The 14,269-nt window shown below is 42.3% G+C and overlaps 2 protein-coding genes across 2 annotated transcripts in view; one reads left to right on the plus strand and one right to left on the minus strand.

Annotated features, from left to right (window-relative positions):
* TMBIM4 (transmembrane BAX inhibitor motif containing 4) overlaps positions 1–7,106 on the minus strand; it is a 33,829-nt gene extending 26,723 nt beyond the window's left edge. Inside the window, exon 1 of the mRNA XM_004053515.5 lies at positions 6,501–7,106. Within this exon, the coding sequence (XP_004053563.1) occupies positions 6,501–6,597 (97 nt within the window). The 5' untranslated portion in view covers positions 6,598–7,106. The remainder of the gene's footprint in view (positions 1–6,500) is intronic.
* Positions 1–14,269, plus strand: part of IRAK3 (interleukin 1 receptor associated kinase 3) — a 115,620-nt gene that overhangs the window by 30,508 nt on the left and 70,843 nt on the right. Inside the window, exon 2 of the mRNA XM_055356996.2 lies at positions 2,083–2,247. The gene's annotated coding sequence lies outside the window, so the exon portion shown is untranslated. The remainder of the gene's footprint in view (positions 1–2,082; positions 2,248–14,269) is intronic.

Genomic DNA, 14,269 nt, shown 5'->3' on the forward strand with positions numbered 1-14,269 from the left:
CTCACACTGCTATAAAGAACTCCCCGAGACTGGGTAATTTATAAAGGAAAGAGGTTTAATTGACTCACATTTCCACAGCGGGGGAAGGCCTCAGGAGACTTACAATCATGGTGGAAGGGGAAGCAAACATGTCCTTCTTCTCATGATGGCAGAAAGGGGAAATGCCAAGCAAAAGGGGGAAAGGGCCCTTATAAAACCATCAGATCTTGTGAGAACTTACTATCACAAGAACAGCATGAAGGTAACTGCCCCTGTGATTAAATTACCTCCCACCTGGTCCCTCCCACAACACGTGGGGATGATGGGAATGACAACTCAAGGTGAGATTTGGATACGGACACAGAGCCAAATCCTATCAGACAGAATCTGAGAATGTCTTATTGGTTTAAGAGACATATACTTTAGAAAGCTGAGCTTCAACACAAATCCTCAAACTCTTCCAAAAAACTGAAGAGGAGGGAACCCTTCAAACTCATTTTATGGAGCCTGCATTACCCTGATACCAAAGCCAAAGACACTACAAGAAAACTGCAGAGCAATGTCCCTGATGAGTACTGACGTGAAAATCCTCGACAAAATACTAGCAAACTGAATTCAACAGCACATTAAAAGGATTATAGATCACCACCAACCAGTATTCCTGGACTGTGAGGATAGTTCAATACATGAAAATTAATCAATGTAATCAGCACATTTACAGAATGTTGGGGGAAAAAGAAACATGATCATCTCAACTGATGCAGAAAAAGCTTTTGACAAAATTCCACAACCTTCATGATAAAAACACTCAATAAAGTAGGAATTGAAAGAAACTACCTCAACATATTAAAGGCCATTTTTCCACGGTAGTAGTTCTATGCAAACCTACCCCCAAATTCCAAGAAAGCTGAGAGGCTGGCAAATCCATTTTCTTAGAAAAAAACATTTAATAGGGACATAAGAACAGAAGCCATCTCTGTGTCTCTGTCTCAGGCAGAGAAAAGATAGTGGATCTACGGGCCATAAATCCCCTGACCTAGGGCTTATATACCAGAGGGAAAGGGTGATTCAGAAGGGATTGTAGGACAACTGAAGGAAGACAACATCAAGGTTGTTTTGACCTAAGGACAGGATTTACGGTAAGTACATGCTCTTATACAAGGAACCACAGATAAATTGGAAATCTTAGAGGGTTTCCTGGAACTGGGGTTAGTCAGAAGTCAACAAGGCAGATTAGCAACCAAGATGGAATTACTTTGGCCTCCACAGCCATATATGAAAAGCCCAGCACTAATGTCTTACTCAGTGGTGAAAAGCTGAAAACTTTTCCTCTAAGATCAGAAATAAGACAAGGACGTTTGCTTTTGCCATTTCTATTCAACATAGTACAGGAAGTCCTCGCCAGAACAATTGGGCAAGAAAAAGAAATAAAAGCCATCCATATTGGAAAGAAAGGAGTAAAATTATCTCTGTTCACAAACATGACCTTACATGTAGAAAACCCTAAAGATTCCATAAACTGTTAGAATAAATGAATTCAGCAAAGATTCAAGATACAAAATTAACATGCAAAATTAGTTACATTTTTATACACTAACAATGAGAAGGTTGGAAAGAAAGTTAAGAAAACAATTCCATTTACAACAGCATCAAAAGGAATAAAATGCTTAGGAATAAACCTAACCAAGAAGACAAATTTGAAAACTACAAAACACTGATGAAAGAAATTAAAGACACAAATAAATGGAAACACATCCATCATTATACATTGGAAAACCGATATTCATACTACCCAAAGTAACCTACTTTGGGTAGATTTAATGCAATCCCTATCAAAATCCCAATGGCATCTTTCACAGAAATAGAAAATCCATTCTAAAATGTATGTGGAATGTCAAGGGACCCCAAATTGCCAAAACAATATCTATAAAAAACAACAAAGTTGGAGATCTCACATTCCTGATTTCAAAACTTATTACAAAGCCACAGTAATCAAAACAGTGTGGTACTAACATAAAGACAGAGACATACAGACCAATGGAATACAACAGAGCTCCAATAATAAATCCTGGTATATATGATCCTTTTTTTTTTTTTTTTCAGACATGGTCTCACTCTGTTGCCTAGGCTGGAGTGCGGTGGCACAATCACAGCTTGCTGCAGCCTCGACCTCCCAGGCTCAAGTGATTCTCCCACCTTGGCCTCCAAAAGTGTTAGGATTACAGGCGTGAACCACTGCACCCAACCTTGTGAATCTTCTTTAGTGGGGTATGTGTTCAAGTCTTTTGCTGTATTTTATTCAGGCTATTTGTCTTCTTATTGTTTAGAGTTCTTTTGTATATTTTGGATAACAGTCCTTTATTAGATATATCTTTTGCAAATATTTTCTCCCAGTATGTAGTCTATCTTATTTTCTTGACTTTCTTCACTTTAAAATCAGGTTGTTTTTTGTTATCGAATGGTAGGATTTCCTTATGTATTCTGGATATTAGCCTTTTATAGGATATATGATTTGCAAATATTTTCACCCATTTTATGGGCCTTTTCACTCTGTTGAATGTGTTCTTTGATACACAGAAGTTTTAAATTTTGATGTCATCCATCTATTGTTACTTCTGTTGCCTGTTTTTGGTGTCATGCCCAAGAAATCCATTGCCAAATCCAATGTCCTCCTATGTTTTTATCTAAGAGTTTTATAGTTTTAGGTCTTACATTTAGGACTTTGACCTTTTTTGAGGTAATTTTTGTATACAGTTTAAGGTAAGCATCTAATTTCATTCTTTTGAATGTAGATATTCAATTTTCCCAACACCATCTGTTGAAGAGACTGCCCTTTTCTCATTTGATTGGCTGGGCACAGTGGCCTATGCCTGTAATCCTGGCACTTTTGGAGGCCAAGGTGGGTGGATCACTTGAGCCCACGAGTTGGAGACCAGCCTGACTAACATGACGAAACCTGTCTCCTCTAAAAATATAAAAAATTAGCTAGGCATGGTGGCATGTGCCTGTAGTTCCAGCTACTCAGGAGGCCGAGGTGGGAGGATCACTTGAGCCTGGGACATTGAGGCTGCAGTGAGTTGTGATTGTACCACTGCACTCCAGTCTGAGAGACAGAGTGATACTTTGTCTCAAAAAAAAAAAAAAGAAAAAGAAAAAAAAAGGAAGAAGAAACACAAATGGCAAATAAGTATATGAAAAGATGCTCAACATTATAAGTCATTAGAGAATTACAAGTTAAAGCAACAAGGAGATGCCACTACACACCTATTAAATGGTCAAAATCTAAAACATTGACATCATCAAATGCTGACGAGTATGTGGAACCAACAAGAACTCTCATTCATTGCTGGTGGAAGTGCAAAATAGTACAGCCACTTTGTAAGACAGCTTGGTGATGTCTTATGAAACTAAACATTCTCTTACTATACAACACAGCAATTGTGCTGCTTGGTATTTACCCAAATGAGTTGAAAACTTATGTCCACACAAAAACCTGCACATGGATGTTTACAAAGCAGCTTTATTGACAAAACTTGGAAGCAGCCAAGATTTCCTTCAGTAGGTGAATGAATAAACTGTAATGCATCCAAACAATGGAATAGTATTCAGCACTAAAGAAAAATGAGCTATCAAGCCATGCAAAGACATGTAGAAAACCTTAAACGCATATTATAAGTGAAAAAGGCCAATTTGAAAGGTTACATGATGATTCCAACTATACAGCATTTGGGAAAAGACAAAACTATGGAGACAATAAAAGATCAGCAGGAAGGGAGGGATGAACAGGCAGAGCACAGAGGAAGGCAGTGAAACTATTCTGTATGATACTATCATGGTGGATACATGTCATTAAACATTTGTCAAACTCATAGAATATACAACACTAAGAGCGAACCTTAACGTAAACCTTGGTCTTGGGTGATAATGAGGTGTCAGTCTAGGTTCACTGATTGTAACAAACATACCACTCTGGTACAGAACGTTATTAGTGCAAGAGGCTTGGGGAAAAGCAGAAAGGATATATAAGAACTCTGTTCTTTCTGCTAAATTTTGCTATGAACCTAAAATTGCTTTTAAAAAATTAATTGGGCAAAGGACTTGAATAACATTTCTCCAAGGAAAATGTATAAATGCCCCACACGCATACTTTTAAAATGTGCAACATCATTAAATCATTAGAGAAATGCAAATCAAAACCAAAAGGACATACCACCTCACACTCATTTGATGGCTATTTTCATTTTAAAAAAGAAAGAAAGAACGGAATGTGTTGGCAAGGATGTAGAAAAAGGTGAACCCTTGTGCACTGTTGCTGAGAATGTAAAATGATGTAGCCCCTATCAAAAACAGTATGGCCGTTCCTTAAATAATTAAAAATAGAACTACCACACAATCCAGCAATTTCACTTCTGGATATATATTCAAAAGAATTAAAGCACGGTCTTGAAGAGGTATGTGCACACCTATATTCATGACAGCACTATTCAAAGCAGTCAAGAGGTAGAAGCAACACAAATGTCCATCAATGGATGAATAAACAAAATTTGGTATATACATACAAAGTAATACTATTGTCTTAAAAAGGAAATTCTGCAGCCAGGTGCAGTGGCTCATGCCTGTAATCCCAGGACTTTGGGAGGCTGAGGTGGGAGGATCGCTTGAGTCCAGGAGTTCAAGATCAGACGGGGCAACATGGAGAAACCCGTCTCTACCAAAAGTACAAAAAAATTAGCCAGGCATGGTGACCTGCATTTGTAATCCCAACTACTCGAGAGGCTGAGGCGGGAGGATCACCTCAGCCCAGAAGGTAGAGGCTGCAGTGAGCAGTGATCTCACCACTGCACTCCAGCCTGGGTGGCAAAGTGAGACCCTGTCTCAAAAAAAAAAAAAAAAAAAAAAAAAAGGAAATTCTGACATATGCCACAACATGGATGTATTTGAAGACATTATGCTAATTGAAAAAAGCCAGTCACAAAAAAACAAATACTGATTGTATCTAGAGTAGCCAAATTCACAGAGAAAGTGAAATGGTGGTTCCAGGGACTGGGGGAAGGAAGGAATGGGGAATTAATAGGTATAGAGTTTCAGTTTTGCAAGATTAAAAAGTTCTGGATATTGGATGGTATATAAGTTTAGTCTAAAGGTATCCCTTTAGATATTTTAAGTTCGGCCTAGGGGTTCTCGGTATATAGTGAACTATAACCTAACTGAATGTGTAAACAGGCTGTAACCTACGCTTGAACCAATCACTGAGTTTCAGCCAAAGATGGCCAAGTGTTCAAACCATGTTCAAATGGGCAAAAAACAAGCTGTAACCAATCAACTCTTTCTGTACCTCACTTCTATTTTCTGTACCTCACTTTACTTTCTCTCTCCATAAATTTTCTCCCACCAAGCGGCAGGACTCATCACTCTGAATCTATTCTGGTTCCGGGACCTGCCCAATTCGCAAATCATTCTGTGCTCAAACTCCGTTAGATTTAATGTGTCTAAAGTTTTTCTTTTAACAGTGCACAACCATGTGAATAACTTAACACTACTGAACTATACACTTAAAAATAGTTAAGACGGTAAATTTTATGTTATCTGTATTTTACCACAATTAATTTTTTTTTAAAAAAAGCTGAGTTCACTTGCCAAAATAATTTCAAAATTCAATCCAAAAATATAAATGCTAGGCACCAAGATTCTTGGTGCATCAGAACTATCTTCATCTTTCCTTTTCCAGAACAAGTTCTAGGCACTAAGATTCTTAGCACATCAGAACTATCTTCATCTTTCCTTTTCCAGAACAAGTTCCAGCTGCCTAAACAGGCTGCAAGTCTGTGGCTGTTTCGGCGATCAAATGACCAAACTAGAGCAGGCAATGGCTTCCACGTAGATGAAGCTGAGCATTTTAAATTCAAAAATTTCTGCCCATTGGCTGCTACGTAATAACTTAAAACACCATTTAGACTGACTTAGGAAGCTTCTGTGTTGAGCAACTTCCTCAATAATACTCAAAGACCTGTTGCATTCTGGGCCCTGCGGAGAGGAAACAGTGCCGTCAGGGAGCTTCCAGCCTAGCACAGGACGGTAAATATAAGCCTGTAACGCGAAACCCCACAGAACAAAAACATCAGGCCGTGGATTCCACTCGTGTGTACGTCACAGTGATCAACCGACTCATTTCCACCACGTTTCTTTTCACTTCAAGATGCCAAATTCAGGCTGCGGCGGTTTCCATCCGTCCCTTCCTACACCGCGGCGCCCGCTGGGTAGCCGGGGCGCACACAGGACAGCCGCAAGCCTTCTGGGCATGGCGCCCTCCCACACCCGCTAGGAGGGGAGGAAGCGCCTCCCCGACTCCCTGAGGAGGGCGCCAGTCCTCTGGTACCCGGAGAAGGAGGGCTGGGAGCTCAGTGAGCACTCCCTGTGAGTCCCAGGAGATGGCCGCTCTCCCTCGGAAGCCGGAAGTCGGCTTCTATAGGCCGAGCAGTGCAGACAAGCGGCTGGGAGGCACTGGAGAGGGGACAACGTACCCATTCGGATGTGCACGCTGGCGGAGGCCACGCTGCTGCCATAGTTGAAGTCGTCCTCGATCGAGGAGCGAGGGTACCGGGGGTCGGGGTCAGCCATGATGGCAACAGCACCCCTACCGGTCCCGGTCGACTAACCGCAACCGCCTCCTCCCCACTTCCGCGAGGAAGAGCCCAGCCCCAGCAAGCCGTGCGGCGTCGGCGGGCGAACCCCGAGCGAGTCGATTTTCTCGCTTCAAAAATTCCAGCTGGGCGGAGAAAGCGCGGATGGCTCCGAGTTAGAATGGAAGAGAAAACGGTTTACATTCCCGGCGTCATCTGAAGTGAAACTTTTCTCAACACACTTTTTTTTTTTTTTTTTTTGAGATGGAGTTTCACTCTTGTTGCCCAGGCTGGAGTGCAATGGCACGATCTCGGCTCACCGCAACCTCCGCCTCTCGGGTTCAAGCGGTTCTCCTGCCTCAGCCTCCCAAGTAGCTGGGATTACAGGCATGTGCCACCACACCCGGCTAATTTTTTTGTATTTTTAGCAGAGACTAGGTTTCACCATGTTAGCCAGGATGGTCTCGATCTGCTGACCTCGTGATCCGCCCGCCTCAGCCTCCCAAAGTGCTGAGATTACAGGCGTGAGCCACCGCGCCCAGCCTGAACACACTTTTTAAGTCCTCTCACCTGGAGAGTTGCTAAAGTGATAGAACCCGTGTCCCAGTCACCCATCCACTCAACAAATACCCATCTCATTCATCCACTTTTTCAATAATCACACCGAGGATGCATTTTTACTTCTATTATTTTAAAATAATAATAATACCTACATTTATTGAGCACTTTCTATAAACCAGGCTTTCTGAATGAAGTAGTATTTAATCCTGAAAGGCAAGTAGGAGCCAACCAGAGAAAGGGCAGTGATGTAGGCTGGGCCTCAAGGGACCAAGGTTTGCAAAGAGGGAGATGGTGAAGCTCAGCTGGTGTAGGGGACAGGTGGCAAAGAATGAGGCTGGGTAGATAAACAAAGGCCAGATCATCCTAGGCCAGAAGTAGAATACATTGAAGAGGGCCATTACCAAAGGCAGAGAAAAGGGGATAAAGTTGTATTACTGTAAGAGAGAGATGATGGTGGCAAATACAATGGATTAGAGTGAATATTCATGATATTGTTGTCATTCCAATATAAAGAGGTGTAGACATACCCAGAGTAGTGTCATCCTAGGGTCCCTTGGAATTGTTTTGATGAGTTTACTCTGATCTACCCACATCGCCCAGTCCTCACCTTAACCACAACACCCGAACACTTAGCAAGTGGAATTCAGAACAGTTGTGGAACAGTCTATTCTGAAACTAAATCCTTAAACTTGATGTTCTCAGAAGCCTTTGCCAAAAGAACTAACTTCACTTCCACAATGACAAGAAAAACAAAACAAAACAAAAAAACACTTTATCTTTTACGATTTTACAAACATTTTACAAGCATATCATTTTAATTTGTTTTTGTTGGTTTGTGTTGAGATAGAGTCTCAGTCTGTCACCCAGGCTGGAGTGCGGTGGCTCTATCTCGGCTCACAGCAGCCTTGACCTCCTGAGGTCAGGTGACCACCCCCGGGTAATTTTTTGTATTTTTTGTAGTGACGGAATTTCGCCATGTTGCCCATGCTGGTCTCGAACTCGGGCTCAAGTGATCCCCCTACCTCGACCTCCCAAAGTGCTGAGATCACAGGCATGAGCCACTGTGTCCGGCCCCTCGTTTTAGTTTAGTTTGTTGAATGTATAGGTGAATGGGATATGGCCTCTATCACTTTAGTCACTCTCCAGGTGAGAGGACTTAAAAAGCTTGCAGAGAAAAATCTGAGAAAAGTTTTACTTCAGATGACACTGGGAATGTAATCCATTTTCTCTCCCATCCTAACCTGAAGCCATCCCCTCTTTCTCTGCCCCGCCATAATAATGGAATTTATTATAGAGGACAAACTGGAGCTAAATTGGGAACCCACCTTTGTATTGACTAAAAACAGCATCAGCAAAGTTTGATCCTTTACCTCTTACCAGTTACAAAAAAAATAAATTCCAGATAGATTGTGGATCTAAATGTGAAAGGCAAAAACAATAAAACTTAAAGAAAATGATACAGGAGAATATGATTTGGAGGAAGGCAAAGATTTCTGAAACCAGATACAAAATAGCACTTAACTTCAAATGAAAAGATTGCCCAATTAAATTATATTAAAATTAGGAATTTCTAGTAATCAAAATATACCATAAGAGAGTGAAAAGGAAGCCATAGAGTAGGGGAAGATATCTGCTATACATATAACCTACCTAAGGCTCCTTTTCAGAATATAAAAACAATTGTTACAAATCCAGACCAAAAAAAGACAGTCAATAGAAAAATAGACAAAAGACTGGAGGCGGGCGCAGTGGCTCATGCCTGTAATCCCAGCACTTTGGGAAGCTGAGGAGGGTGGATCACCTGAGGTCAGGAGTTCGAGACCAGCCTCAACGTGGCGAAATCCCGTCTGTACTAAAAATACAAAATTAGCCAGGCATGGTGGTACATGCCTGTAATCCCAGCTACTCGGGAGGCTGAGGCAGGAGAATTGCTTGAACCTGGGAGGTGGAGGTTGTGGTGAACTGAGATCACGCCATTGCACTCTGGCTTGGGCAACAAGAGCGAAACTCCGTCTCAAAAACAAAAAAAAAAAGAAGGAAAAAAGACTGAAACAGGAACCTAACACTCACACACACACACACACACACACACACACACAGCCAAGTGGCTAATATATGAAAAGTTGATCAGAGAAATGTAAATAAATGCCAAAATTAGATATCTCTAAGCACCCACCAAATGATTAAAATTAAGAGATTGATAATATCAAGTGTTGGCAAAACTGGATTATCTAGAACTCAAATAAGAGCTGACTTAAAAGGTGTGCAACCTATGCTATTGCACAGAGCCCTGGACTCCGAAGGACTCTGCACTTGGTTTAATGTTCAGCTGTCACCATTTTGAAATACTTAGTAATTTTGCCTTTGAACATGTGTTTTGTAAGTGAAGTCTGAAAGTACAATGGAACATGAACATGAATAGAAGAGGTATGCACAATGTAGATGTCCACTGTTTCCTGCCAATCATTTGCATTTAAGCATTTAGCATGTCCCATGAGCACAGAATTCTGTTAGACCTGCAATGTATGGGAGTTAAGCTAGACTCAAAGCTAGTAAAAGATAAGCATGTCACACCTGTGACTTAGTAAAGGGAAGAGAAGAAAAGGCACTGACAGCCCCAAGAGGCCTAGCTTTCCTTACCGAGGAGAACTTACTTTGAATGCAGAAAGAAGGCAATGACGTTTTAAGAAACATGAATGACCAAGGAATCTTTTCACATCCTTTTTTTTTTTCTTAATAGGATCTTGTTCTGTTGCCCAGGTTGGAGGGCAGTGGTGCACTCATAGCTCACTGCAAACTCCTGGGCTTAAGGGCTCACCCCATCTTAGCATCCTTAGTAGCTAAGACTACAGATGCATGCCACCATGCCCAACTAATTTTTTTTTTTTTCCGAGATGGAGTTTCCCTCTTGTCGTCCAAACTAGAGTGCAATGGCGCAGGTCTCAGCTCACTGCAACCTCCGCCTCCCGGGTTCAAGCGATTCTCCTGCCTCAGCCTCCCAAGTACCTGGGATTATAGGCATCCGCCACCACTCCCGGCTAACTTTTTTGTATTTTTTGTAGGGGTTTCACCACGTTGGCCAGGCTGGTCTCAAGCTCCTGACCTCAGGTGATCCGTCCACCTCGGCCTCCCAAGTGCTGGGATTACAGACGTGAGTCACCGTGCCCGGACCTAATTTCTTAAATTTTATGAGACAGGGTCTTGCTGTGTTTCCCAGGCTGGTCTTGAGCTCCTGGCCTCAAGCAATCCTCCAGCCTTGGCCTCCCAAAGCTCTGGGATTACAGGCTGTCACATCCTTTTTTTTTTTTTTTTTTTTGAGATAGAGTCTTGCTCTATTGCCAGGCTGGAGTGCAGTGGCGCGATCTCGGCTCACTGCAACCTCCGCCTCCTGGGTTCAAGAGATTCCCCTGCCTCAGCCTCCTGAATAGCTGGGACTACAGGCACCCGACACCATGCCCGGCTAATTTTTTTGTATTTTAGTAGAGATGGAGTTTCACCATATCGGCAAGGATGGTCTCGATCTCCTGACCTCGTGATCTGCCCGCCTCTGTTCCCAAAGTGCTGGGATTACAGGCGTGAGCCGCCGTGCCCGGCCCACATAGTTTTTTACTTGTGTTCTTTCCCTGTAAATGTCAACCACTTACACTCAAAGACACAGAAGGAAAGGGAAAGATATGGCAATCATAGTTCCTTTTCTTTTCAGGCTATCCTTTGCAATAAGCTGAAGGTAGAGAGTGTTGATATAGTTTGCATGTATCAAGAAGTGAAATAAAAATAATTGATTTAATTTTGTGTGAATTTGCCACAGTTCTTATAAGAATGAAATAAATATGTACAAGCTATGAAATACAAATCGTGTCATTTTGGTGATTCCAGATATGCATTAAACGCCCTTTTAAATTTGTATTTAAAACTATCATTGCCTCCCTCCTCTCTCGCCCTCGCCCTCGCCCTCGGTCTCCCTCTGTTGCCGAGGCTGGACTGTGCTGCCGTGGTCTCGGCTCGCTGCAGCCTCCCTGCCCCGGGCTCCCGTGGTTCTCCTGCCTCCGCCTGCCGAGTGCCTGGGATTGCGGGCGCGCGCCGCCACGCCTGACTGGTTTTTGTATTTTTGGAGGAGACGGGGTTTCGCCCTGTTGACCGGGCTGGTCTCTGGCTCCTGACCTTGAGTGGTCTGCCTGCCTTGGCCTCCCGGGGTGCTGGGATTGCAGACGGAGTCTCGCTCACTCAGTGCTCAGTGTTGCCCAGGCTGGAGTGCAGTGGTGTGATCTCCGCTCGCTGCAACCTCCACCTTCCTGCCGCCTGCCTTGGCCTCCCAAAGTGCTAAGATTACAGCCTCTGCCCGGCCGCCACCCCGTCTGGGAACTGGGGAGCATCTCTGCCTGGCCGCCCTTCGTCTGGGAGGTGGGGAGCGCCTCTGCCCGGCCGCCCCGTCTGGGAGGTGAGGGGCGTCTATGCCCGGCCACCCCGTCTGGGAGGTGAGGAGCGCCTCTGCCCGGCCGCCCCGTCTGGGAGGTGAGGAGCGCCTCTGCCCGGCCACCCATTGTCTGGGAGGTGAGGAGCGCCTCTGCCCGGCCGCCACCCCTTCTGGGAAGTGAGGTGCACCTCTGCCCGGCCTGCCGCCCCGTCTGGGAAGTGAGGAGCGCCTCTGCCCGGCCGCCTGGTCTGGGAAGTGTACCCAACAGCTCCGAAGAGACAGCCACCATCAAGAACGGGCCATGATGACGATGGTGGTTTTGTCCTAAAGAAAAGGGGGAAATGTGGGGAAAAGAAAGAGAGATCAGATTGTTACTGTGTCTGTGTAGAAAGAAGTAGACATAGGAGACACCATTTTGTTCTGTACTAAGAAAAAGTCTTCTGCCTTGGGATGCTGTTAATCTATAACCTTACCCCCAAACCCGTGCTCTCTGAAACATGTGCTGTGTCAACTCAGGGTTAAATGGATTAAGGGCGGTGCAGATGTGCTTTGTTAAACAGATGCTTGAAGGCCGCATGCTCGTTAAGAGTCATCACCACTCCCTAATCTCAAGTACCCAGGGACACAAACACGGCTGAAGGCCGCAGGGACCTCTGCCTAGGAAAACCAGAGACCTTTGTTCACGTGTTTATCTGCTGACCTTCTCTCCACTACTATCCTATGACCCTGCCACATCCCCCTCTATGAGAAACACCCAAGAATGATCAATAAATACTAAAAAAAAAAAAAAAAAAGAAAGAAAGAAAAAACAAAACAAAACAAAAAAACACAAAATTAGCCAGGCGCAATGGCACATGCCTGTGGTCCCAGCTACTCTGGAGGCTGAGGCAGGAGAATCGCTTGAACTCTGGGGGTGGAGGTTGCGGTGAGCCGAGACCACACCATTGCACTCCAGCCTGGGCAACAAAAGCGACACTCCGTCTCAAAAAAAAAAAAAAAAAAAAAGAAAGAAAAGTAAAGAAAATAATATCCAACTCAGAGTGCCATAAGGACTAAATGAGCTAATAAATACCAAGAGCTTAATAAAAAAAAAAAACTATCATTGCAAAATATAAATATCAATGGCAAAATTTGTGCTAATAATTTTAAATGATTTTTTATTTACTACATTAAATAGCAAATAAAAAACATCATGGCAAGTCAAGAGATTGCAAAAGAAACAAAAAAGCTTTAATATTTAAGTATCTTTAATAGGGCTTTTTCCTGCTTTTTGAACAAGAGGTCCAACATTTTTACTTCTTGCTGGGCCCCACAAATTATGTAGATGAAGCAATTCCTTTGGAAAATTGGCAGCATCTACCAAAGTTGAACATACACTGCAAGTTCTATGACTTGGCAGTTCTACTCCTAAGTAGAGTATGTGTCCAATAGAAATGCATGCACAAGTTTACAAAAGACATAACCAAGAATATACATAGCCACGTTATTCTTAATTGCTAAAAACTAGAAACAACTGAAATTGTCCACTATTGGAAAAAATGAATAAATTATATTCGTATAATCACATACTTTATACAATTAAAATAAGCAAATTGACATGTTCATGGATGTAGCTTACAAACATAATGCTAAGCAAAAGAAATCAAATGCAAAGAATACATAGAATAGCATAAAGAGTAATGTAAAGCTGAAAAGCAAACAAAAGTAATCTATGGTCTTACATATCAGGAAACTGTTTATCTTTGGGGACGAGGAAGGCATAATCAACAGGAGGAGGTACTTAGAAGGAATTCCAGGATTTCAGTAATGTTCTGTTTCCTGGCTGATTACATAACTTTCACTTCTTGATAATGAGGCAAGCTGTTTATACTTAGGATTTGCGTATATTTTATACTTAAATTTGTATATTATACTTAAATTTTAAAAATTGTCGTAAAAAAGTGAAAAAGTATTTTCTCCCTCTCAGTTTAGATAAGAAAGCTATCTTATGAAAATAAAGCATTTACTTACAGACATGAAATCCAATAACTCAGTAATCTAATGCTTCTCTATTTCTTTTAAAGCTACAATTTCAAGGAAAGTGCTTTGTAAATAAAATCACTAATCCAAAGGAAATTTTATTGATTTTTAAAGACCTATCTGCATGCTTCCTCTTCCCTCTAACTATCTCTTCATCATTCTCACCTCCTTTTCATTTGTGTTTGCTCTCAAACCCCAAGATAAAACATCTTCTGGACTATTCTCAAACTACAATTCTGTCCTTATTTCTGGATTGCCAGAAAACACAAAACGTTTTTGTTTTCGGCTTTTGGATATTAACCTACATTCAACATTAAAGGTCCTGGAGATGTGAGTTGCAATTATCTTTAAAATTGTTTTATCTTTAAAATTTTATTTACAGCTCAACTTTAGTGGCCAGAGTAGTGGAGATTTGTAAGGCTTGTGGATTACTTAAAAAGAGCAAGGGCATTTACAGCCAAATAAACTAGAACACATTGGTGTTCTGGGAGGGTGGAGCATCTGGAAAGGGCATGGAAGCTGCGTCCTGGGTGCCCTTTCAGACCTTGCCGCCCTATCTCTTTATCTTGCTGTTCATTTGTGTCCTTTATAATAAAATGGTAATAATAAGCATAGCACTTTCTGGAATCCCGTGAATTGTTCTGGTGAGTTATCCAACTTGGAGGGAATCATGGGG

Source organism: Gorilla gorilla, chromosome 10 (assembly GCF_029281585.2).
Source record: "Gorilla gorilla gorilla isolate KB3781 chromosome 10, NHGRI_mGorGor1-v2.1_pri, whole genome shotgun sequence".
Classification (NCBI taxonomy): domain Eukaryota; kingdom Metazoa; phylum Chordata; class Mammalia; order Primates; family Hominidae; genus Gorilla; species Gorilla gorilla.